Source organism: Hylaeus volcanicus, chromosome 3 (genome assembly GCF_026283585.1).
Source record: "Hylaeus volcanicus isolate JK05 chromosome 3, UHH_iyHylVolc1.0_haploid, whole genome shotgun sequence".
NCBI lineage: Eukaryota > Metazoa > Arthropoda > Insecta > Hymenoptera > Colletidae > Hylaeus > Hylaeus volcanicus.
This window is the reverse complement of record NC_071978.1, coordinates 885,130-910,977: the sequence shown is the minus strand read 5'-3', so window position 1 is coordinate 910,977 and position 25,848 is coordinate 885,130. Positions and strand designations below refer to the sequence as shown.

The following is a 25,848-nucleotide window of genomic DNA, read 5'->3' as shown; positions in this document are numbered from 1 at the left end:
CGTCTCTGTCTCCCTTTCTCTTCGTCGTCTTCCTTTATTTTAACTCTGGTAGCCTGAAAACTAAACTTATGTCAGAGCTCGCACAGCCGCGTCAAACGTCGGAAGCGACGGTCTCGAAGGCACACCAGGACAAGGTGTCGGATCGACGCGTACGTTGTTCATAAAAACGGTGATAAGTGGACCGACGGGGAAGCCTAACGTTGGAAATCATCGTTGTCTCTGATGTGAATGTGATGCGACGGAGTTCATTTCTTGCGTGAAGCGTCGAACAAGAGGTTCGGAAGGTAGCGAAGAATCGGTAGAGGCCAACTTTAAACGATGATGGCTCAATTCACTAAGAGACAATGGCTCACGCTGATAGTCATCAGCCTCGCGGATTTCGCGAACGCCATTTGTGTTTCACTTCAGGCGCCATTCTACCCTCAAGAGGTGAGTTGTCTTATTAAAAAAACTGATTCGGGATGACAAGCATTCGTAGCATCTCAATTAAAAAATAGTTTATATTTATTTCTCGAAGAAATTACGTTTCTTGCCATGACCTTGCAGACTTAAATCGTGCTCACTGTAAGATAGAATGACGTTTTCGAAGCATCACAGTCGAATACAAACAACGCAGCTATGTATTTATCAAACATAAAAGCGTCATACTTGCATAGCAATCGTTACGTTCTTCGGTTTACATCACTGAAGGTTACTATCTTACTATAACAGACACTTGTGAAATAGACTTTGGCGCCATGTAACTCTAAACAACGTATTTCGACGATGTTTATCGGCAAGTTCAGCGGTGTCTACTAAACACTGTCGGGCTCTGATTATTAATAATCGCTGAGGCCTGTTATTTCAGTACATGCAGCAGCAATCTTAATTAGTCTTCCATTGCTAGACATAATCATATAAATATATCTCCTCGTGAAAAAGATTTTGCCACCAGTATGCATCTTCTTTGATGAGCCTACACGCGTGTCTGCGAATTAACTTTGATAAACCTTATCGTGTTATGTTAAACGAAAATTCGTATCATAATTTGTCTATCCCCGACAAAAAATCGCGTATAATTACGCGTAATAAACGATAATCTGACGAAACCGAATGAAAACATGCGATTAAGATTACTTTCCTCTATTTTCAAAAATCTCGAGCACCCATTTCTATCAACAACCAATATTTCGGTTCGTAAATCTCGCTGCGTGAAATGTCTAAAGTTCATTCAGCTTTATCTAAACGAGCGTTAATTGCAGCCCAAACAGTGATATGCGGAGTGATAACGAATCGTGGAGCATATCCAGTATCGATGGGTCAGCAATGGTTCAATTTCATTAAAAGTATACGTGCTTGCTCGTTATAATCAGAAATAATAGTATGACATTGTACTCTTATATCTGTTAAATATTGTATACGAGATGAAATGGACTGATTAAATCATCGTAATTACATAGTGATTTATCGATTGTTTTTCGTACCTAAGGTATCAATAATTATCTAAAAATAAAGTATTAAGATTTATTTGATTCAAATTTGTTCGTTGTCCACAGGCGGAGAGAAAGGGTGCATCTGCCTCTGAATATGGCTTGGTGTTCGGAGTCTTTGAATTGGTCGTCTTCGCTATCAGTCCTGTCTATGGACAATACGTAAGTGAAATAATTAGCGAATACGTTCCAATCGGAACAGAACTGAAATACTACGTTGTAACTTGGTATTACTTTTCGAAGACGAGATCACGCGAAGAAAGTGTTTATTTGCGAAATAATCTACATATACGTGAATCGATATCCGAGTGACGCACAACTCTGGACGAGTAAAAAGAAAGCCTGAGTAACGTCTACCCAGCTTGCTTCACCGCTAAAGATTCGACCATTTGTAGGCGGCATCTTTCATCAGCAATGTTTATCGTATTATCGCCTGTTTGATGAAATATCGAATAAGTACCGTTTCTCCAGATCTAAATAAAGCACCGAAAGCTAAACGGAGTCATAAAACTCTTATCAACGATAGAAGTCGTCTAAAATTGTCGATCTGTCTCTTAATCTATACTCAGTGTTAGGATTCTGCTACTTTATCGTGGAACAGGCAAAAAAAAGCCACGTGATCGAAGGGTCGTAGATAAAGTATCGCTAACTGAATACTTTTTCATTAGACGTTATCGAATTCATAAAACTTTATCGTTTCGAAAATACGTAAATTTTGTTCGCCGAAAGATTCGCTTCCGTTCCCAAACGTAGCCACATTTTAAAAAATATTTGAACCTGAACATAATTAGCGCAGTTCTTAAGTTTATTTTCTCCTTGCAGTTGCATCGCATCGGGCCAAAGTTTCTGTTCAATGGCGGTATCCTGACGACAGGAACTTGCGCTACCCTCTTCGGTCTGTTGGACAAGGTGAACGGTCATTATCCCTTCATAGTTCTTTCGTTCGTGATTAGGATCGTCGAGGCGATGGGCAACGCTGCTTTCCTTACGGCTAGCTTCGCCATTATCGCCAAGGAGTTCCCGGATAATGTCGCTACGACCTTCGCCAGCCTTGAAACTTTCTTTGGCTTGGGCCTCATCGTTGGGCCCACTGTGGGCGGCGCACTTTATCAGGTAAGGCAATAAGCGTAAAGATGTTTACTCGATCGAATCATTTAGAACATCTATTTAAATGGTTTATCGCGGTCCCTTTTCCTTGACTCTTTTCGTGCTAACGATAAACGGGACTCGACTTCGTCTTAATGACCTTAACTTAGGTATCGATGGACAATGAAAATTCCAAGTACCGAAAGTAACCGTTGTTTCGTACATATTAATGAAAAATTGAACCACAGGTTGGTGGATACACAACTCCATTCGTTGTCCTGGGATCAGCATTGTTCGTAACAGCAGTCGCAACCATATTTATCTTACCGGTTCATCCGAATAATAACGAAGCTACTCACAGCACTGGAGGTGAGTTTTCAACGTTAACTCTTTGACTGTGAGCTTCTTGTAATTTATTCGTAATTTATCGTTAATACACGTTCTCAGGAATGACCAGGGCTCTAAAGATCCCAGGTGTATTGGTAGCCATGTGGTCTATAATTGCAACCAGTATGAGCATAGGATTTTTACAGGCAACGTTGGAACCGCACTTGAGGCAATTCGCGTTGAGTCCAATCATTTTGGGCTTAATGTTCGTCATTAACGGTGGCACTTACGCCATCACGGCCCCAGCATGGGGCTGGCTCTGCGACAACCATTTCCATCCAAAAGTAATTCTCGAAAAATTCCTCTTCTTTGATATTTCAACGAGACGATGTACCTAAACGTTTTAATTTTTATAACGATTTTTAGGTGGCTACCTGTGCTGGATGCATTCTCGTAGTCATAGGATTCTGTTTAGTCGGTCCAGCACCGTTCATTCCGTATCCAACCATGATTTGGATGACCATTTGCGGTCTCGTGGTGCACGGCTTAGGCATGGCTGCACAACTGGTTGCCAGTTTCACGGATGCCTTGAGGACGTCGATGTAAGTTAACTTGATAAAGTAAAAATACGTCGTAAAAATAGTTTTCGAGGAAACAAAGCTAAATATAATTTTCAGATCGCATGGATTCCCAAACAATCTCGAGACGTATGGTCTCATCAGCGGCTTGTGGACGAGCACGTTCGCCCTTGGAGCCTTCATCGGGCCCAGCGTAGCAGGAATCCTTCTGGACAACATTGGTTTCAGGAACGCTAGCATGTTCATCGTAATGCTTCATCTGCTGGTGGTAAGATGCTACGAGTAGTCGTCTAAGAGTTAATGTACAATTGTACACCGGTCGATTGTTCCCAGGGCGTGGTAGCCGCGGTGTTCCTTAGCGCTTGCACAAGCGGAAGGAAACAGTACACTGAAATCGGGCCCGCGGAGGACCTGATGACGCCGCTGACAGACAGTGGGCAATCGCGAAGCGGCAGTCTGCGGCACGGAGGACGTGGCCAAGGCGTACCGATCGACAGGCCCAGCGGCATGAATTCCCTGATCGCGTGCAACAGTTATTCAAACAGGGCCGGCGCATGGTCCCGCGCATCTTATAGCGGTCGATATTCCCACAGTTACGGGTCCATCGAAGCTAAAAGGTACCTGGAGATGGCCTCGTGATGGCTGCCGTAGTTCTTCGCCATCCATGAAACCGGAGAAGTAAATTTCGGCCGGGTCGTGCCAACCGCTTCGTCCTCTTGGATGATTTATTTTGCTCGCGAAACGAACTATATCATCATCCACTCGACGTGTCGAGTTTGTTTAAGTTTAAGTCTGATGTCGTATGTTTAGTAGGCCATTTATATTTATAGTTCCTTGTAATAATAATATTCCTAGCAACTCCGTGTGCCTTATTTTACCTATAAACGTCAGTCTGTCCAAAGTGCAATACTCATAGAATGTCGAATTTAACATTATGGTTGTTCTTATATCATGGGCAAATTGTACATAGAAGCGCGCGTACTCTTATTGTTAGTCGATATAGCCATATGTCATTCGCACGTTCCGTCGATGACGTCCTCTCGATTCTATTAAATATTGTACGATAATTATTGCTCCGCATGCCTATAATAAAAGGAATCTTTTTATTTAAATAATACAATCCTAATTATTTCGAGAACCCAATTGCTTCCTAAGGGTGTACATGATTTTCATGACAGAAAGTAACAGGAAGTTACTTATTCCAGCTCCGACTAGATTTTCACTCTCGATCGATTGTCACTAGATTCCTCGATCCCTGGCAACGACACTTTTCTACGTTCGCTTTAAATTCCAAGGCGTTCGCGCATACGTGACACACCCACGCACGTGCGCGAATTCTTCGGAACAATAGCCACGTCGACTAGTCGCTTACGCGGCTCCGGGTGCACGTGCATGTGCAACGACGACGAAGAAGCCGATGGCTTTCAGCAGTTTCGCACGGAACGCGTATCGATGATTCATTTTCGAACGCTACTGCCTGACAAAGATGAGTAAAATTTTATATCGATAATAAATTGATGGGAGAATCAATTTTGAACTCTGACAATGTTCGAGGCTACTTTCAATTAAAGGGTGACAAAATTAGAAGTTGCATCGAGGCAACGGTAACCCTACGGCTGATCTTGCAACCGATGTCAGATTGTAAACCACAGTAGCGCTGTTGGTACAACTAGCAATTAGTTAGGAAATTAGCGCGTCTAATGTAAAACGATTACGCTCTTTAAGAACGATTACAACATTTTCAACTAGTCGCGCATTCTGTCGACTGCGTTCCGAGTACGCCGAGTACGCTTGCAAGTGACAGTTCTTGATTTAAGACAGTCTTTGCCATATCCATCGAATATCCCCCTGTCTTCCGGGGTGACGTCCGATAAGTCGATCGTAAATTTCACTCGCGAATCGTGTCTCAGTCATCGAACCGTCCTCGCGCGAATTCGCAGCTCGTAAGACTGCGCGACACATGTGCGGCTGTATAGAGCGTATAGACCATAGTCGTGGTGTCATGACTATTTCCTACGACCACGAATCCTCCTGCTCGCTCGTGTGCATCGACCTGTCCGGAAGTTATTCTATTCTTCGCGCAATGCTACGATACGTCTACAGAACAATCATCGGACTAGAAACGGACAGAATTCTTATCTAAACAAAAATAACAATTAAGAAACGTTCCAAATGTTTCCAACGATCTATTTAAACGTATCTTAGAAGTTTCTGGAAATCCTTTAAACGTCTTTGATGCGATTATAATGCTTTTATTTGTCTGCACTACATGGAAATCTTTCAGTCCATGTCTGCGAGATAGAGATTAGATTATCTCTAACGAGGGCATTAAAGACCACTATCCTGTTCCAGAATGAGTCGTTAGAAATGGATAAATAAACAGGAACTAGTTTCTAGATGAATCGCATGGTCGCAAACGTACCCGCAGAGGTGTATTCTCCACGATGGAGGCCATGTTTATAAATTTCTGTTTTCGAACAATTAGACAATCTTCTGTTACATTGTGGACTTTGGTATTGACTCGTAGCAAGTATAAGGATGCTATTTATATCGTTCTAAAAATATCAAAGACGAGAGGGTTCTGTATTAATTTGCAGTGGCTAGACAAAGCAGGTCGATGGTCGCTGAGGCGAGAGGCTTTAAGAATACAGGGCATCGCAATTATTTTTTCAAACACAAACGAGTATGAAAGCGAACCTAAGGAACGAAAGGAAGAGGAGTGAATTATTAACGCACACGGGGGTCAGCGATGTGCATCCAAGTGTCCGTAGATGCAGGTTATCCCCTTTTCCTCTCGGTTTCTTCTTCTTTCAGCGCATTTCAACCGGGAGACGGGAAAATGTTGGCAATGCGAATTCCTCGGGGATTCACCGTATCGTCTAGAATCGAGGAAGGAACAGCACGGTCGAGGGCACGGCGAGATAATCATCTGATCGATGACTTTTTCCCTTCGTTTTGTTCCTAACTCTTCAGCGACTGTTTCCTCGGCAGTATTTATTACGTCATTAGATGCATAATTTCTTGGTGCGTGCGCGCCCTGTTACAAGTTTCTGCGTTGCTACGCGATGAAAGAAGTTGAACTTCACTCGTCAAAATCGAAATTTTCTTCGAAGAGTGTGACATTACGCGCATCGAATGTTTTTTATTCTTACGCCACTGCGACGCCAGGATTGGAGGCAGGATTAGGCGAAGCTGCCATCCGAACAAGAATATCCACAGGTGAATAGTGCACAGAATGAAAAGAAACAGGTTCACGAGGAAGGGTTTACCAGTCATCCGGTCGTGCCTTCGTTCTAATAATCGTGATTGTTCGGAAGAGTTACCGAAGAAATTGTTTTAGATTAACGATAAACACGGTAAACAGAATTGAAATTTGTACGAGAATTGTATTGTTTGTGCGCTCACTCTCGTCTTTATTGTCGTCTTCTGTGGATACGTATGCACGTCCAGGATACATTTATTCGTGTACAAATTATTTTTGTCTCGTTTCTTATATGGACGAATACTTAACGTCGTATGCCTGGCATGATGTATAATTCATAATTTAGCTTCGCTAAAATAGAAAGGAAGAAGCGATACAAAGTATCGACAATAGGTTTCATCTTTAGTATTTTCGAGAGAGTATAAACAGCGTTCGAAATTTGTAAATCTAGTCGCATCGAACGAGCCGATACGTGACAGGGTAAAAAAAAAATTTGGTTCTTACGCCATTGTAATAAACACCGGCCGAATCGAATGTCAGGTGATGTGCTGCCACCTGAGGAGGAAAAGCCACAGGTGAACGGTAGGTACAGGAATCAGCATGAAAAAGAGCAGGTCCACGTAAGAGGGTTGCCGGTTATTCCCCTCCCACCTAGCGACCCAATAATGGGTGGGGAGCGTAGAACGCATGCGCAAACAGGTCTGGGTCCTTCTGCCGAGACTGGCGGCCAACTCGAGGGCCCAAAGTCTGTTTCCATCGTGAGGGAAGGCCTCGGATCGCGCTCGTCGCCAGCGTATAGTCAGTCAGTCCGCGTTTTCCCGCGTCTCTTTCGCTTCGTCGCTACTTTTCGCTTCGAAATCGCTCGTTTGAAACGGCTTGCGCGAGTGAACACGTGTCATCAAGGGATACCAGAGATTCCGTGAAGGCTGTTCAGTATCCTCGAGGATCCGGGAACGATCGTACACGTTTGTGTTTACCAGTAGAGTGCAAAGTGTCATGGGGATCTAGGTACGCCGGTGAGGGTGAGTTTTACCGTTGTTGGAACAATGTTTCTCTATTGGCCGGTCTGAAATCTAGAAGGATGGAAATTTAAAGCGATCTATGGATTGTCAATGTTCGGCGATCAATAAGAACGCGCGAAAAAGAGCGTTGCGAGGACGATCTTGATGTAACGGGCGCATCAAGATCGTAATGATACCTGAAGCATCTAGGAATTAATGTCATCGACCCTACGCTCGAAATCTTTTTCGCTGGAGCCTCTTATCGGACCTGTTTCATCGAAAGCAAACCTTGCAATCTTTCCTAGCTCTTCTTACAATTAGATTGCGTCCGATATTCTGTCCAAGAAATAAACAGGAAACGCGCGAGCCGACGTCTATTGTTAATTAGGAACCAATCTCGAGCGAATCGGAGTTGACGCTCGGAGCATGAATGGATTTCAACGTCGTTCAGAAAACCATCGTGGCTCCGTATGGTGTAGACTGGGTGCGATCGGTTAGGGCATTTGAAATTGTGATTCCAGGCGTGTCCGAGGAGGGAAGGTTAGGACGGACGAACGGACGTTCCTACGTGAGCCTCCGTACGGATCGAATCACGCTAGGCTAATGCAACCAACGAATGTGTGTACACGTATGTAGGTAGACGTATCCGTAGAGGAATCTTAAGTATCCTTAAGTGTCCTGGGGCCTCTCGTGGCAAGACGAACTACCTCGGGAACGCGTAGCGTTTAGACGCGAGTAGAAGAAAACTCTAACGCAAATTATCATATCTGAACCGAAGTAATTACCAGCCGAGAGAACGCGTTATCAGGTGCATTTCGTGTTAGCTCCGTGGATTCACTAAAAAGTATCGAGTTTTTAAATGGGAATTTAATCGTCTAGGCGGGACGTGTTTTCGGAGCACAATTACGTTTCGGAATGTTGAGGAAAACCGACAATTTCCTTATGTTTCGGTTTCTTTAAGGATTCGTCGAAAGAAAAGAAACCATAAATTGATCACACAGAGGATTGATTTTTACTAAAATAGTTTCTAAAACAATCGCCGGTCGTTACTAAAATTTCGATACGGAAAAATTGATCGATGGATCGCTAGCCCTGCTCGTTGACTATTGTTCGAACAAAATTGATTTCGTCTCTGGTCGTTCCGAACCTGGGTCTACGGACGCCTCGTTCGTTTCCATGTGTTTTGCATATGAGATCGAAAGTACGTACGTGTTGCACACGTACGGAGAGAACCACGAGCGTGTGCTGACCGTTCACGTATGGGTAGCCATGAAATGCAGTCGAACCGGCTGTAGATGCATGCATCGTGGCCCAGCCAGGCCCTGCACGCTTTCTGGGTCCAGAAACCACGGGATACGTTGCTTACGGATTTTTTTAAGGATCATTCTCGCTACTATTGGGAGCGAGTCCACGAAACGTAAATAAAAGTTCCGCGGTGAGCCTAGATAGCTGACAGACGAACGACTGGAATTCCGTCGATGTATTTGTCCAACTATCTACGGGAAAAATGGATTTCGTCGAATTCGTTAGGGAGAGGAAATACCTTAGCAAATTGATAGTTTGTTCGCTGCGTTCTCTTTTTGTGTTTGGAGAAAACGATTCGTTCGATTGCGTTCTTCGACGGCGAAGAAACGAATGGGATGTGATTGAAAGATCGGTTTCGAGAATTGTTAAAATCGTTTCTGAACATTACTTGCCAGATATAAAAGAAACAAGTTTTACATATAAATTTTTAAAGATTTTAAATTATGGACTTGAAATTTATACGCACTGTCCTTATCGTAGAGATAACAAGTTAATCCTATAACGCCATCGGTCCAAGGACACCTTTCATCGGAATGACAAAACGAGTAACGCAATCCTCTCGGTAATTCGTCCATCCAGCAGATCTACAAGGACATTTCGGAATTGTCGCACGACCTGTTCGTCGACTCTAAACTCGATTCCGTCCAGTTTCTCATCCGAGACATCGAAGGGATCCTCCTTTCCGAATAATTCATTCGTTTCGCGTGCGCAACGCCCGAGAAACCTCTCATTATTCGCTGCTCGGGTCGTTCTTACGTATCGCAGTCGCGGAATTACAACACGAGGGAACAGAAGAAACAGCCGGGATACCGAAAAAGAATTCCTCGACGAAGAAAGGCTCGTAAAACTGGCGCACAGTGGTCGCGCCGCGAGCAACATCCACGAGCCCTGACTCTGATGCTGCGTCGAACAATGGATCCTGACGTCACGAGACTTCACCTGCGACCGAGACGCTCTGTGCTTGCATGTGCAACGATTCGATGGACTACCCCATCGGTACACTGCGTCCTGTGTGCAGTGGAATCATTAATTTCAAAACGTTTAGGAACACCGGGAAAATAACTGGATCGAGAGGTGGGGAATTTGTTTCCAAAAGGGGATCCGACAGCTGTCCCCTCCAAGATTTTTGTGACATTTGGCGGGCTGAATCTAAAAGCAGAACGAGCAATGTTTCAACGAGCATTTTCTGCAGTTTTATTAATTTTTATTACGAATAATTAAATTTGATCTGGCCTGTTGTAGTTTGTCGGCCCCCGGTTTGAATCGTATACCTCTGTTTACCGAGGGTACGCTTGGGGGTAATACGAGCCATTGTTCCCGAGAGGATCAGGGTTCAGACGAAGCAATAAAGTGCCGGCGCCATTGGTCCTCGGTTTTGTCATAAATCACGTGCACACATAACCGATACCGATCGACCAGGGACCTGTGATATTGGGTGAAATCTGAGCCAGTGGGGTTTCTCGATATCACTCGGGAGTTTCTAGGTGGTCGTCAACCTAGTAAAACAGAAACGGAAGAAACAAGTCTCGATAGCTGTAGCGAAGAAATACGATGTTTTAAACTGGAAAATTGATCGATTTGCAATTGCGATTCGCACGGTTATGTAAAATCATCGTAAACTCTGCTTCGAATCCGTTGCTTTCCGTAGCGCGTGGTATTCCATACGCAACGCCGCTTGCATAAGCACGCACGCATAATAATCGATTGTAAAAGACACCCTTATTAACATCGAAAGTTGAAAGTGCGAGCACAAAAATGTGTTACATGAAACATTATTGCGAAAAGATGTTTTATTCAAAGACAGGACCAATAATGTTTCTATCGTTAACTATCCTGTTAAGCGCGACAATAAATTGTCAATGGCGACAGACGCCAAAGAAACCGGAAATTCGAGTCAAATCAGGAAGCAATTTGGCGAAGTCAGGATCCGAAAGGTTTCATGATTTACTACCATTTACATTTATGACTTGTTTACCTTCAAATCTCCTGCACGGATCCACCTACAAAGAAATTTATTATCATCGCGTTACGTCCTCCTCGTGCAACTTTTCTTAGCAACGCTATTCAGAATACAGGGCTCTATCGAATTTCACCATACATAAAGATTCCGAACCGATCTTTTCCTTCGTGTGGCATTCCAGGACCAACGTTTTCGAGCACGATATTGGGTAGACTTTCACCATTTAAATTTCATCTGGCTCGCACACCGGAGTCATCGTTCGGCCAGTTGTTTGGACCGGATCGAGAAGGAGGCCTCGCTAAATACCTTATTACTTTTGAATTAACATATTGGTACCAAGGTAACAGGACTTCTCCACGTACGGTCGCGGATTCCTCGCGCAAACGGGACACATTTGGGTCACGCCAGGGCCTCCCAACTTCCTCTGCGAACGTTTACTTTCTTGTACAAGCTCTGTCTCGTATCGAGCGCGAAAAAAGTTGGACGGTTTGTTGGAGAAGCGATTTTCGTAGTTCCTACTGCTTCCTTATTTAGCGCTGAATTTTTTGCACAGCTACTTTGCAATACGAACCCTGTCGCAAGAATGTGCTCCAACGATAGCGATTAAACTCTTAGTTTAGGTTTCTTCTCGTCTTCTGGTTCTTTGAAGCCAGTCGTGTCAAACTCGTGTCGGCTCACGAGCCAATTTCTATTTTGTTATCGCGTCACGAGTCTTAAACGTACCGATTACCGTTTCAACGAAACATGCTCGAACCACGTAACAGATAAAAGAAAAAAATTGCAGCAACAAGGATTGGGTTTCAGGCTCTCTTCGAGGTTAAATAGCAATTACTGGCTGCGATATGTGAGATATCCGTTGAAAACTCGGGACTGGAGTTCGAAAGTCACCGATTGCATTGATAGAAACTCAAATGAAAGCTGCTAAGTGAGTAATCACACAAGAGGAGGATTTCTTCTGTCCATCCATGGAACACGAACTGGTTTTTCTCCCACTCGGAAATTCCCAGTCACGAGGATGTATCGTGATCGACCCTTTAAATTCGCAACAAATAGGAGGTACTTATACATCCGTGAATTTCAAGGTGGCTGCACGTTAAAATCAGATGTGGGCAGGTTCCACGTCGGAATGTATATCTTAATCAAGGTATTCGTGTTACCTGGCAGTTCCGTTTAACGTCAGAAAAAATATATGTGGGGCGGATCGCTGATCTCGAATCGGTAGAAGACAGACGCGTTGCGTTGGTTGGTTGATTATAGTTGCACCTCTTCCTGTCCGCGTTGGCCCGCTCTCTTCTGTGCTTTTGGTGTCCCAGATTCCATGGAAACGGAATCAGCATTCGTTCGGACGACCGGTTTGCGCGATAATCGCAATTTAATGTACCGGTGCAAGGAAGAATAGAGGGACGTCCTTGACGTTACCGTTAGGATAAAAAGGTCGATTAAGTCGGTTTAACACTCGACTCGACGCGCGCTCGCGCGAACGATGAAGGAAGACTCGGCGCGAAACGCAACTGCTAATGGCATTGTTAACAGCTTCCGGTTGAGGAAGAATGTTGCTTGAGTTCGAATCTCGTTTCTCGGCTTGGCGGGAATATTCATCGACGAGCGTCGAAGAAACGAAAGCTGTTTGTAAATTTTCCACAGGAAAAGAAAGTATCGATAGTGAATTATCGCAATTAATCGATTATAGTCTTAGAATTCTGGAGATAAGGTGACGAACTCTTACGGAATATTTTCCAATCGAATTCTCGGCACTTTTGGTGCCTATTGCAATCGATCTTACATCAGAGTTATATTGTTTAATCATAAATTCCTCGTGGCTCCTTTCTCTGCTGAAATACGAGTCATAGATGTGATGTAAGAAGAGACGGTCAAATTTCTCATTTGGATAAAAGCATCGGTATTACATAAAAAGTATTCGAAAAATAGCGAAGCAATATTACTTCTAATTAATTCATATCTGTCTATTAGAATCGCTGCTGAAACTCTTAGGTTAATTACATCGATCGGTATTTCTACCTTTACCAACTTCGTTTTTCGTTGTCGTTGTTTGCTTGGCTGACAAGCCGAGACTGTTGCTGGTCGTTTGAGTAATCGGTGCCGCGAGAATTAACTGGGCTAAATGAACCGTTCTGGTGAACAGTTGAGGAAAACGGCCTTGGAGGTGGCACGGATACGTCGTTAGAAAGATTTCCAACTTTCTTCCCGACGTATCCATCTGTTGCCTGATTAATTGTCAGTTTCTTCCTGACTGACATCGTTTCGCATTGACAATATAATTGTTTCCAGGTGAGACTTTGCAAGAAAGTGTACGATTTCTGCGTAAGTACTCGATTGACTTCATACGATACCTGGCGCGATCGGACTGAATAAAATCAACCAGATGAACGCATTAATTAAATTAACCTTTCCAAGATAGAACTGTCGCGGTTACATCGACCGTGTCGTCCTTGACGATACAAGTAAGATTCCTTTAAAGGTTGAGCGAAGCTTTCTCTGGGCATAAGTCATTCGGAATTCCAGGCGATCGCGAGGCGCGCGACAGCCACGTCGACTCGAAAGTGCATTCGAATTCCTGGATTTCCTCGTACGTGCGATAATTAACCAATATTTTCCAAATGCGCACAGGATAATTTAATCGAGGGAACGTTCAGGGATGTGTTCTACATTTTGTATTGCTTTTTTTTTAAAAGTTCCGAATAAATTTATACTTGATTTGGTTTCTTGTCGCTGATAAAATTAATCTCTTTCGTCTGCCTACTTTTTTTACACGTCTAACAGTACCTACCCGCATGTTGTTCCTCGGGCAGGTCGCGCATCGGTGTCGCAAGTTCAATAAACGTGAACAACGCGCCTAGTTATTCCGATTGGACGACCGAGTCTCATCTGTCATGTATGAACGTGTAATATCATCTAACAGTCCCATGTTTTGGAGTCAAACTGAGATTGCAGAATGCTTCTGTAGAGCGAGGATACTTTGGAAAGAGCCTGTACAAAGGAGAAGTATTCGTTGCGTTCCGCTAGAGAAGAGAAACCGCGATGATCCTGGAGCATCCCCCAGGGAATATCGAATGCATCGCGGATACCAACATCCACGGTGGTCCTTTCGCGTCTTTACCCTGTCGTGGCGAAGCCCAAGCAGCGAGGGATCTCCGTGCTCGTGATCAGCCGCGCACAAGGACCCTATTGTCCGATCGTTGGAGAGATCCGATTGTCGGAGACTGGATATTCCCCTGGTCAGCGGAACGAAACTGTAACGCCAGCTCGGTCGCTGGACCGCATGCCGATCGGACATTGGCAGCGGCAAGTGAAAGTGTCGCCCGGTTCGGCCGGTCATACGCTGAAACGCTCGGCGTTCTCGCGTGTATAAACCTAGCAGCCATTTGGAAATCCGCCATGCCGATCTGCCCATACCGGGCCACTCGAGCGCTATGATACCTTCGGCAATCGTATTCTTGTTCCTGTTCTCGCGTTCCGCTGCCACCCGGTGTCGCGTGTCCATATGCAACTCCGGGAAAGGTGGACCCTGCCCAGCGAAAACGCGGTTTGCTCGTCTCCCATAAAAGCGACCGCAATCTGGGCCCTTCAGATTTTGCCCAAGTAGCGAGTACTGGCACATAGTAGATCATTCGTAGAGAAAAGTTTTATTTATCGCGGATGTAGAGATACGGAACAATGATACAACGGTTGCAACAATTTGAAAACAGATTTGTTGTAGCAACTCGTAGCAATTTCACTTCGAGTCGACTTAAATTGGGTTTCACAACCTACGTGCAGCTATACGTGTATAGTCATACCCTCGAGTAACTGGTTCCTTCGCGTTCGAGCGTATTAGAATGCTAAATGCTTTCATGGTAAATGGGCGACAGTCAAGCTGCGAGGCTTCTTTTTTCGTTCTTCTCCTTTAAACTGGAATCCGATCTCGGTAGTTGGTTGGCTTCCTGTGAAATTCTCCGTTAGATCGCTTATTCTTTTATTGTACTTTTCTATTGTAATTTTCGTTATAGAACCTTTTCGAAGTTGATCAAACAAACTATCTTCTTAATTACAAAGAATAAGTAACTGTAAACATTGTGCAATGTCCAGGGGGTCTGCTGAATGGAAACAGTTTCTTTTGTGTGAACGAAGGCGTAGCGGCGGTTTCACGGTCACTTTCACCTTCTTTGACGAAATGCTATATTTTTCTACCTTCCGGGTAATAAAGGATGAATAGTTCAAGGTCGTCAGAAAAAAGAAGTTTAACAATTGCAGTACTTGCGGTCTTCGCGAAGAGAATGCGAAGGAACCGATGCTACGTGTTAATCGTGTGTAACGGGTGGCAAGCATCATTAAACAAAAGAGATCGCGTATGGGATAATTAGGCTATTCGATAGACCGTAGACGAGGAGAATTATGTGAGAAAAAGTGTTGCGAAAAGCTAGCGCTGAAGCAATGAAAACGTTATCGGAAAAATTTATTGACCCACAAAATAAATACGTGAATTCTGATATTTAGAATATGAAAGAGTCAACGAGTGGTATTATTTGAATATTCTAAATATTTAAAGGAACGCCTGTGTTATTTATCTTATTGACGTGTCCGGCTACGCGTGACCTTTCGGTCTCGCGTCTAATTGTAAATCTCGGCTAGAGTCTGAAATAGTAACGTTTCCTTTTAAAATAGTACGTCTCTGGTAGCTGGTATCTACTTTAAGCCCGATAGAGGGAAAGGTCAGTTCCAAGGACTGTAAACTCTATACCTGACGGTACAATCTCAAAATCTACAGTTATTTTCGGAATCGCTCAGCAGGTACCTTCCGTTTTATCGTCGCCATGTGGTCACCATTCCTGGCTTGGCGCAGAAAAAGCGTTGCATGTGTTGATGGTTACAGACGATCCGTGAAAACCCCTAATTCACTCGCAGAGAGAAACATTGCATTTTGGAGCGGCCAACGACGAGCTACTCTTTTTTCTTGTACCGCAATCGAATAAATTACGACGAAATTGATTGTAGATACACTCTTGAAATGACGTTTAAACGCGATGGAATTTTCTGCACGTGCTCGTTACGCGATTCATTAGACTATTAATAATGCTGACGTGGTATTACATAAGCCAATATTTGAGCAGGAAGCAATGGAGCTTTTACCGTAGAAGACAGAGCTAATTAATTAAAAAATGGCAACGCGTCCATTTGTATCGATCGCGAGGCCGCAGGTAACGAGCACGTTCTTCACACGTCAACGAACTTGTATCCTCGACAGTTTAGCGGTAAATCATTCCTTGCTCTTTTCGACGAGCCGAACGGAATTGCATGGTGGAACGGTGCACAGTTTTGCGCAGCGTGCTACCGGACTCCCGATCATTTTCGAAACACCTATCAGATTATTAGTCGCTTTATAAGCAAAACTATTGCACGCTTCTAATTAATCCTTTCGCTGCAAAATCTATAAGTGTGCTCGATAAGTTGAAGCTGATTTGAGAAGGGCGAACGTTCGCTTCAACATTTCGATGTTTCTGTATATATTTGTTCGGGTTCTGGTTACCTACGGTTTTCCGTCGATAACAGATTTGTTTAAGGCTATTTTTAGGATATCTTCGATTGGAAATCTCGCGCACGTTACGAGCGAATGCTGCATAGACGGGATTAACGAATGCGGAAGCGTAGAAGGAATGATAAACGTAGCGGCGACGAACGGTGCCTCGCGTGCAATCACTAGCGACAACTGGCACAAGAACGATAATTCGTCGATTAGGAATTGCCGATTTGTCTCGTACCACCTCGACCGTGAAATGACAATTTCAGGCCCAACGTTGGCATTTCTCAGCGACAGGCCACCGATGATACGTTTAATGCAAAAAGCGAATTGCAGGCTCGCGCATGTAAATCAGAATAAACGTTGTTCGCGTTAGGCTTGCGGTACACCTCGAGGAACGTGAATCTATGGAGAAGTTTAAGTCTCTACTCGAGAGGACTATGCCTTCGAAGTACAGTATTATTTATCGTCAAGTTACCATGGGTCTGGTTTAGTTTGAATGCTTGAAACTGAAGAGACTTGTTGCCAAGCAACCACGCTTTCCAGTTGCGAATTTGAAACGATGATCGAGCTCCGCGTGCAAGTATCGAGGTTCTTAACGTTTGACGACAACATATCTCTACAAGGAAAAGGGAAGTCCCTGACGTACTTAGAGGTCGTCACCAAGGGCCATCGGTGAACCTGAATGAAATCGAAAACGATCATCTATAGCCGCACCCAGTTAGACTAGTCTACAGCAAGGTCGTTCTATCTCTCCTCTCTCTGTCGCTCAATGTCCAAGCAGACTTTCATTTCACCGAGCCGTCGGTGTCGTTCGCAACCGTTTATGGCTATTAAATTAAATTCCACGGCCGTCAAGCCGGCTAGTGTAGCTCGGTGCTGCGCGCTGCCGGCAAAATGCAGAATGCTCGAGCACGCGCAGAACACGCCTGACCATTATTCAAGTTTTATCGGAATTGCAAGTAAACGGCCCGAACCTCGAAAGAGAAATCTCGACTGCTTAACGTCCAATGAAGGCTGACTTAACGCAAGGAATAATTAACGCCGATTAATTTGCCCAACCAGGATTGTATATCATCGCAACGGGTGTCCTGAACCTCGACCAAACTCGACCAAATTTCTTCGATTTCCATTGTTTTGCGTTATGATTGCATAAAACCTGCGTTTTCAATGCTCAACTCTAAAGAGTTTAAAGAGTCCTTGGATTTCGATGGTCCTTTCGGTTCGAGGGAATTAAAATTGGCGGGGCGAGCATTCGAACTTTCACAACTCGAACGATTTCACGCTGTTACGTATTCAATTTCACGAATATTGACCGGCTATGGGCGAAGTGTCTTTCTCTTCTGCAAGAGCTTGTACTCGCTTGCGATGACAACACGGAGAGGAGCAGAACCGGCTGATCGAATTATTGATCTTGTGGTTGTAATGGGACGCATTCGAATAAGTGGAAAAATCGAGAGTGACTCTGCTAATCAGAAATGTCGATAGGTGACCAGACGTCGAGCAAGAAAAATAGACTGAAACATGTCAAGGTATCTCTGTAGTCGTTAGCTGTTTGTTGCACGGTAAATAAGCTGGAAAATAATTATGCCGAGCACGCGCTTCTCCCCTCGCTCAGAATCGCACCGCTTCCTTGTAAATTTCGATTCCAGAAGAGACGACGTTCGTCCTTCTGCTTCTGAATTTGTCTCTTTTTTTTCGACATTGGACGACGTACCCAATAAACCTTCTTTCGATATGTGAATTCTCTTGACAATGATAGAGATATCTTTCAGAAGTATTCCAAGTGGTCAAAGTATCGGATATTACTTAAATTTAATCTGGAACAACCACGTATGGAGAGCGGCTTTCATAGTCAACGAATTCCTTTCTCCTCGAAATGAAACGTACGGTTGGCATGTCGGAACGCGTGTACATCGATACAGTTCGATTGCGATACACTCAGCTGGCGAAAAATTTTAACCAACGACACTTTCGTCAAAGCACGTTCGCTCGGATTACAGATAGAAACTCGTTTTGGAATAAAATGATTGAATATCGCTTTGCAATCCATCACTGTTGAATTGAACGCATTGAAATTTCAACGCATTCGTCGATGTACTTAAGCCAAGATCCATCCGATTCAATTATAAAGAGTTCCGTGGTCAAGAAACACATGCTGATCTTTAGTTCACATGATCAAATCTGAAATAATTAGAATTCACAAAGAATATTCGACTTTCTGACGATTCGAGGCTTCGAAATACCAACAAAACTCGATTTTACATACTCGAACCTTGATGATGTAGGTTACGGAAGATTCCAAGGCTCAGGATCCAATGCTAAGTTATGCGGGGTAATGTTGGGTACCTGTCCAAGGCTAAGACACATGTAGACGTATGCTTTGGCAGTGGCGACGATAATACGAGGTCATTTAATTCGATAAGTCGATTAGAATTCCGACCAGCTCGACAGATATTCGAAAGACCATCCAATATGGAAGCAGAAACCGAGGACTGGACCAAGTTGGATCGGTTTGATTAGAAAGTGGGACATGTTGACTTGCAGCGCCGGTAGCTCGTGTACAGCCCCCAGGGCCTTGCCAACCCACACTCGCGAAAGATCCCCCGTGCACTCCTCAAGAACACGCGTAGGTACATGGAAGTGTGTATCCGCGTCTCTTTGCGTTCACGGTAGCCATTACCACCGGCGGAAACATACATGTGCAATATGGCACCGTGCGATGCATTAGATATCCGACCACTCCGTATTAAATGTCGCTATAAATATTTCATTGAATTTAAGTTCTCTTAGATGATGCGTTCGATCATTTTCAAGCTTCAACGATACGGAAAAGTGTGTCAGGTTCGCTTCCATTTTCACGATAAATAATTCAGTGAGAAATCATAATCGCACGATACACGGATTGGTTTCAGTTTCGATATCATTTTCGTTTTTACCTGGAAATGGGTAGCAACTCCAAGGAACGGATGAATCATTGCTGCCGTTTTTTAAATTAAATTCTTCAAAGTAACTAATAATAGCGAAGAAAATGTATCCCTTGGGCGAGTGAGGCCGTCGCAGATTGCTCGTATCTTTTTCCTCGGCAAGTGTGCGAGTGTGCCAATATTTACATACATGTATTTATGGGTAACCGACTGGAATGTACATTTTTTACTTTGCAAAACAGGCAACGCGTCGATGTTTTATTTATACGCTCGAAAGGCTACGCACGTCCATACTTATGAATGTGGTTGCATTGTTCATGCGTGAAGCGTGTAGGTAGAACAGGCTGAAACGTAAAAATTGGAGGATATCGGGCGTGACTGCTACCGATGATTCAATGTGATTCCTTCCGCCGCGCAAAAGCAAATAACGGAGACGTAGAAAATTGAGGTTTCGTAAATTGCGTAGCGCAAATATAACTTGTCGATGTCTATGTTTACGGTGGCTGTCAGTCGCGTGTAATTTTATAACACTTGAGCACATTTCTAAGTAACTACCTCGACGGTAACTGATGTAACGAAAAAAGAAAATCGCATTCCTCGATCATGAGAAGTCGCGAAACATCTATCTACATAAATCAGCGCATAGAGCACTGGTTCTACGTTCCTCTCGTGTCCCGCTATGTTCTCTCCAAGTAACTATCAATTAGAAGAGCTTTAGAACCCGTTAAACCACCAATGGGCCTTGTCTCGACGATCTATTGTCTCTCTTTGTATCAACGTACCGCTGTGGGTATTTCGCCAATTTATCGTTTCCGTTTCGGTCCTCCTTAAGACATCATCATCTATCATACACGCATGTAATAGCAACTGCAAAGAATTTCGTTGTTTCCGCGAAGAATGCGGTCGAAAATTGACGACGCGACAAACAATCCGGTTTGTAGAGTATTTTTAGATTCGACGAGGATGCCCATGTTAATGTACTCTGGAAATTATAACGAAGGAGAGAGATGAATCACCGTGCAATAATACATACCGTCGTAATGATAGAACCGATACTCCAGTAATTATTATTTTCTATCATCGGAAGAAATGACGCGGTGTCCAAGAATTTCACGCAGACCAAGACAGACAAAGCGAACGCAGCGGGATTTTTCTTTGCGTGTTTCGACAAATTTTTTGTCGAATGAGTTACGCGTTTTCGTTGCGTATTCATGATTATCTTCATTAGAATCGAGTTATGTAAGTAAACTATGCGCTCAACGGATCGTAGTAATGGCGATGTATTCCACGGAGGAAACCTTTGTAATTATTCTCACCTCATTCCAAACGAAACGAGAATCCGATAACCTACATTAAACAAAATTACTTGGATGTATGTAATACTTGATAGACGATGCATCTTTGATTAACTCTCAGTATGAATCGTAATATCTTCTTGTAAAAACTGTTGAAATTGTAATAAGTTCATCCGTAAGGACAGAGCGCGAGCTTCTTTATCGACGCCTCGACGCGGCTCGGAAGACTTCAATGCGCGGTAGACGAGCACCCAACCGGTGATTTCAACCAAGTCTTTATGATACTTCAAGGCACCGACTTCTCGCTACGCTATTGACAAATGTTTCTTACGAAAGCGTCACAGTTGAAAACACTTGGTGCTCTTAATTTCTCGATAATTAATTCTAAACGTGAATATAAACTGGTATGCTCTCATACAAACGCATTGCACTTGAAAAAGTGCCGCGAATACTGACTCATCGGTGATCGCGCGTACACAATTACTATCGTTTTGCCATAATAGCGACGATACCGGTGTATTACGATGCAACGGATTAACGAGTCGACGGGATTGGATACGTGGGGCGAAATAAAAAGGTAGCTCGAGGCAAATTAATCGAACATCTCATCAGGCGTGTACATGGCTAACCTTGCCGCGCTGGTTACAGATAATTCGAGCGAAAGTATCGCCATGAAATTTCGCACGATCCGCGGCCAGCTGCGCGGCTGCGTTACAACGGATGAAATCGATTGGATTAATTCTGGTTCGGTGTTATCGTATGGTAATTCGCTCGACAGAACCGGAACTTCCAGCCACACCGCCTGCGATTCCGTTAATAGACTTGACCGTGCGATGATATTTAATATTCCAATCGTTCGATACTAGGTTTACAAACACGTACGCAGAGGCGTTACTGCGTTTACCCTTCACTAAATTTGTGTCTCCAGTTGGAATACTTTGCTTTAGTTTCCGAGAGATCCGGTTCCGCTCCAAGGTTTTCTAGAGTTCGGTTGCTGTTAATCGTCAATATTCGTATATTCGTTTGTGTTGCTTGCTCGACCGACAAAACTGGAACTTCGAGTTGGTTCCATGTATGAGTTCGCGATAGACTTGACCATGCAACGACAAGTAAAATTCGATAACCTTTTTGGGGTTGGAAATAGATTCAGCTGCGTTGAAACTTACTACGTGGTGCTTTTTTATGTTTCGCGTATTACTTGTAAAAACTTTATCTGATTATGTCATTAACGTTATCTGAAACACTACACTGATCCGTGTTACTGCAACCCGCGTGACAAAGATTATGGGAGTACTATTACAACTGCGTCTTCGAAAAAATGTGCATCTTGAAAGAATTGCGTACCGTGGATCGATCGATATTGTCGCGAGATTTATAAATATCATGTGCCAATATCGATTAAAATTACAAGTGCAAATTTTCGGGAAGTGATCTAGACTAAAACGACCTGAATAAGTCTGTCTGATTGCACAGACAGGTACACGAGCGCGTTGCGTGGGTGTACGTATTGTCTCGCGAGGAATGTAGAAAGTAAAGTATCTTGGGTAACACGGACCCCTTCCCTGTACATGGAAGCAAGAGTATAGGTTGTCGACTGGCGAGGATGCGCCTTGCAGACTCCAACACTATCATCATCGTCATCATCCCGCTGGCGTCTGCCTTCGTGTGGTAGAAAGGTCATTCGGGACGCCTGCCGGCAAATGCACTCTGTAGCCGGTCGAGTATCTATTAGAAAACGTTCGCATCCACGAATTCCGAGTTTTACAGCGTTAAATTAATTCTTCGTTGCACCCTAATCGAACATAAAATAAAACAAAGAAAACAGCATATATATACTTTACTCATTCTAAGACGAACAGACGAGATTCGGGCACAGCTGTTTTACAATTCTAAGCATGTAAACCTAAGTTAAAGTAAGACAGTCGTTGCAATGGTGGTCAGAACAACATGAAAGAGACAAAGGAAATGTTAAGGTGGCTACCCACTTCAAGAAAGAGAGCATCGAGGTGTTATATAGAATAGCCCTCTGACATTTAAGAAATTCTCGAGAGCATCGTTGCACAATACATGCATCGACAAGCGCAAAGAACGCGTGTTATGTCTCCTGCGGTACGTGTAATTTATGCGTGCGCAAACTAGTTTTTAACGCATTCCATTTTTAGGTTTCACTTCTGCCTAAAGTTACCGCGTAGCCAGAAACGTTTTAATTTTACAATGCGTTACAGTCGTTGGTGTTTCTAAACTTTCACCTCTCTAGTTTTTCCACGCCGAAGTCATCCATTAAAGATCGATATTTTTAGCGACAAATGAGATACGTTGATAATCAGGCTCGTACAAATGTCCTCCGCGTTTCTCGTCGATGTGTTTTGCAGCTTGTTCGGTTCTAACGAGTCGATATTGTTGTTTCTTAAATTCGTTAGTTTCATGTTTCATGTTTCATCCGAAAAAGGAGTCAATATGAGAAAATCTCAAGAGCCATTTCGAAACTGATAGAAACTCTGATGGAATTATCGTAAAGGCTTTCCATGAAGACAAGAAGCGAAGTGTTTAATCGGCAGCGTTGATCGTTTAAAAAATGGCAGGAGTGCGTCGATCGAAAGGTGAAAATTGCCGCTTAACAGTTAATTGCCAGTTCTTCGGAATGGGTTATTTAGCAACGATTACCTACAATTAAAAACTTCTGGCTGACACACTTTTAACACACTTGGAAAATATCCTGTTTATTGTTCGCTCGTTCGAGGGTTATGCACAATAGGGTGGCCGTATCATCGAAACAGCATGAAATTGAACGTTTACACTTGCAATTAAGCATACAATAGTTTCTAACTCCTCGTTCGCGTTGCAGGTACACACTCAAGTTCCGTGCTTGGACAATGGACATAATTGCGAATTTTCTTCCTGCGTTTATCCCTTCAACGATTGAGAATCTTGAGGAGAATGAGCATACTTTAATTTCATTTTGAGGTCGAAGGAATCCGACCTGAAATCTAGTAAAACAAACCAAACGTTCCAATGGCGTGATTTGTGATCGCGTTGCGATTTCCTCGCGTGGAATCTCCGTCATTCGAGAAGAGGATATTATCTTACCGGTGAATCCATACCTAAGTCGGTATTATTAGACAAACCCAGTGCCGTAGAGAGTGACCATTAGACGTTGTAAGGGTTCGAAATGCGGGAAGGTATCCACCTTTTCCTGCGTCGGCGTCGCGGTGACTGGCCACAATAAAGTCCCTGATTTCCGAGCGTTCTACGACCGTTTCGCACGCAATTACACGATCTGTCTTTTATACAGAGTGTACTCTCAGCGCTGAAGACCGAGCAGAGTCAGCCTTCCAGAGATTAACTCGAAGACACTCTTAACGTTCAACCGTTTCCGAAGGTCTTCACGCTTCGGAAAAACAGGCCCGACTGGTCTTCGTGTCACCTACGCAGCCTCGATACGATCTTGGTAATTTGTAACGAGAGTAATTCCACAGATTTCTTTTTCCTTTGGCTCGTATTCGTCGAACCGACTCCTCAAAAGTCGTTTCACTTCCAGATTAAGAGATCAACTCGTCTTCTCGTTGACTGGTAGTTCAGCCCTGTATTTTACTGTACGAATCGCACTTGATTCGGCTACTAGGAAGCAGATGCGCCAAGAATTCCGACTATTTGCCTAAGCGATGAAATCTTAACGTCCTCGAGGTGACGCCATGACGCAACCAAGATCGCGACGAAAGAAAGCGCGAAGGCGTTCAAGCGTTGCACATGCACGTGTAAAAATGTTAGTCTGCATTGTCTCACGTGTAACTACACGTAGATGTTGCATGCACTCGCGTACGGGAGACGGAGGTGGATAGACACGGGAGAGGTTCGTGCGCTACGTTGATACTTAGTCGATCTGGGACTAGACTACGATCAAATTACACATTTTTCAATCGGATTTCGCTTGAATAAGTAGGTACACTTCTTACGACTAATTAACTATCGGTCCATCTTTTACTTAATTATTGTAGTTATCGATCCCGCTATGGTATATAACGAGACGGAACGTTGCCATACGTCGATTACATTTAAGGCAACGTCGAAAGCATTAATTAGAAGATTATCGAGGGAAATGTTGCGTCAAAGGAATTCACGTTACGGCTCGCGCGTTCTGTAAAAATTCGCTGGGCCACGTGTGAAGGCACTCGCGTGCCACCTATTGTACTTCTGCGTCGGAATGAAATTTCGAAAAATTTTAAATATGCAAAAGGAATCCTTTTAATGAAATTTTATTGTTACACTGCTTCTACTATTATTCGAAGAATTTTATTCGGTTCCGTGTCCACTCAAACAATACAATTTTATAGTTTCGTGGAAACCGTCACATTTTTTTGCTAAGGTCTGTATAATATGCTGGACGCCGTTTCAAATATATTGTTTGAATTTTCTATCAAACATCACTATGACACTCTCTATCAATCTGTAACTATCCAAAACAATACATTTTCTATTGAATATTTTATCATTTTTACTTCAATTGTCCTTGTATCTATTTTTTAGTTATTAATCTCAGAACAGACGATCACATATTACAATATTCAGCAAAAGTGTCTTTTACACCAAAGAGAAAATATATGTATATACTGCTTTAACAGTTTAGTAAATATTTTTTACCGTATTCACGGAGGAAAAATGAAAATTTATTTTCGTTACATAATCTAAAGAGTAACGTGATAGACTAGTATGATTCAAATGGCCAAAAATGGGAAAAAAAGATAACTTTTTGGTGACGATATTTTAAGCTATTTTGAAAGAAGATAAATTTTTGTGGGATTAAACGCAATTCGAATGTAAGAGGAAAAAATGTACGGGAAACGTTTTCTGAAACATCAAATGTCATTTATGTGAGTGCCGGGCAGCGGTACATGACAGTTCGTGTGAAAGATCGAAACCATTAAAAACTCTTTCACACGAACTTATTTTTCGTTGAGACTCCTACATATGGGGGCTCGTCCGGGATGGGGGGTTACAGCGGCAGAGGACCGGCCAGTCACGATGAACAACAATGCCACGCGAAGAACGGTGGAGCGGGCAACAATGAGGCGTTGAGAGAGAACACCGTTCCAGAAAGAGAGAGGGGAGTACACTCGCGAAAGAGAGCGCACTGCTGCTGAGACGCAAAACCCGAGAGAGAAAGAGAGAGGGGAGTACACTCGCGA

The 25,848-nt window shown here is 43.4% G+C and overlaps 2 protein-coding genes across 3 annotated transcripts in view; both read left to right on the top strand.

The window, feature by feature from the left end:
* Positions 1-87: 87 nt before the first annotated feature.
* LOC128873291 (MFS-type transporter SLC18B1-like) lies at positions 88-4,550 on the top strand. Its single transcript, XM_054116763.1, has 8 exons — positions 88-429; positions 1,536-1,631; positions 2,292-2,582; positions 2,804-2,924; positions 3,003-3,226; positions 3,309-3,484; positions 3,560-3,728; positions 3,794-4,550. Exons 1-8 carry the CDS (start codon positions 319-321, stop codon positions 4,097-4,099), a joined length of 1,494 nt encoding a protein of 497 aa, XP_053972738.1. The 5' UTR covers positions 88-318; the 3' UTR covers positions 4,100-4,550.
* A 2,880-nt stretch (positions 4,551-7,430) lies between these two features.
* Positions 7,431-25,848, top strand: part of LOC128874036 (uncharacterized) — a 39,439-nt gene continuing 21,021 nt past the window's right edge. For both annotated transcript variants that reach the window (XM_054118277.1, XM_054118279.1), the window contains exon 1: positions 7,431-7,684. The gene's annotated coding sequence lies outside the window, so the exon portion shown is untranslated. The remainder of the gene's footprint in view (positions 7,685-25,848) is intronic.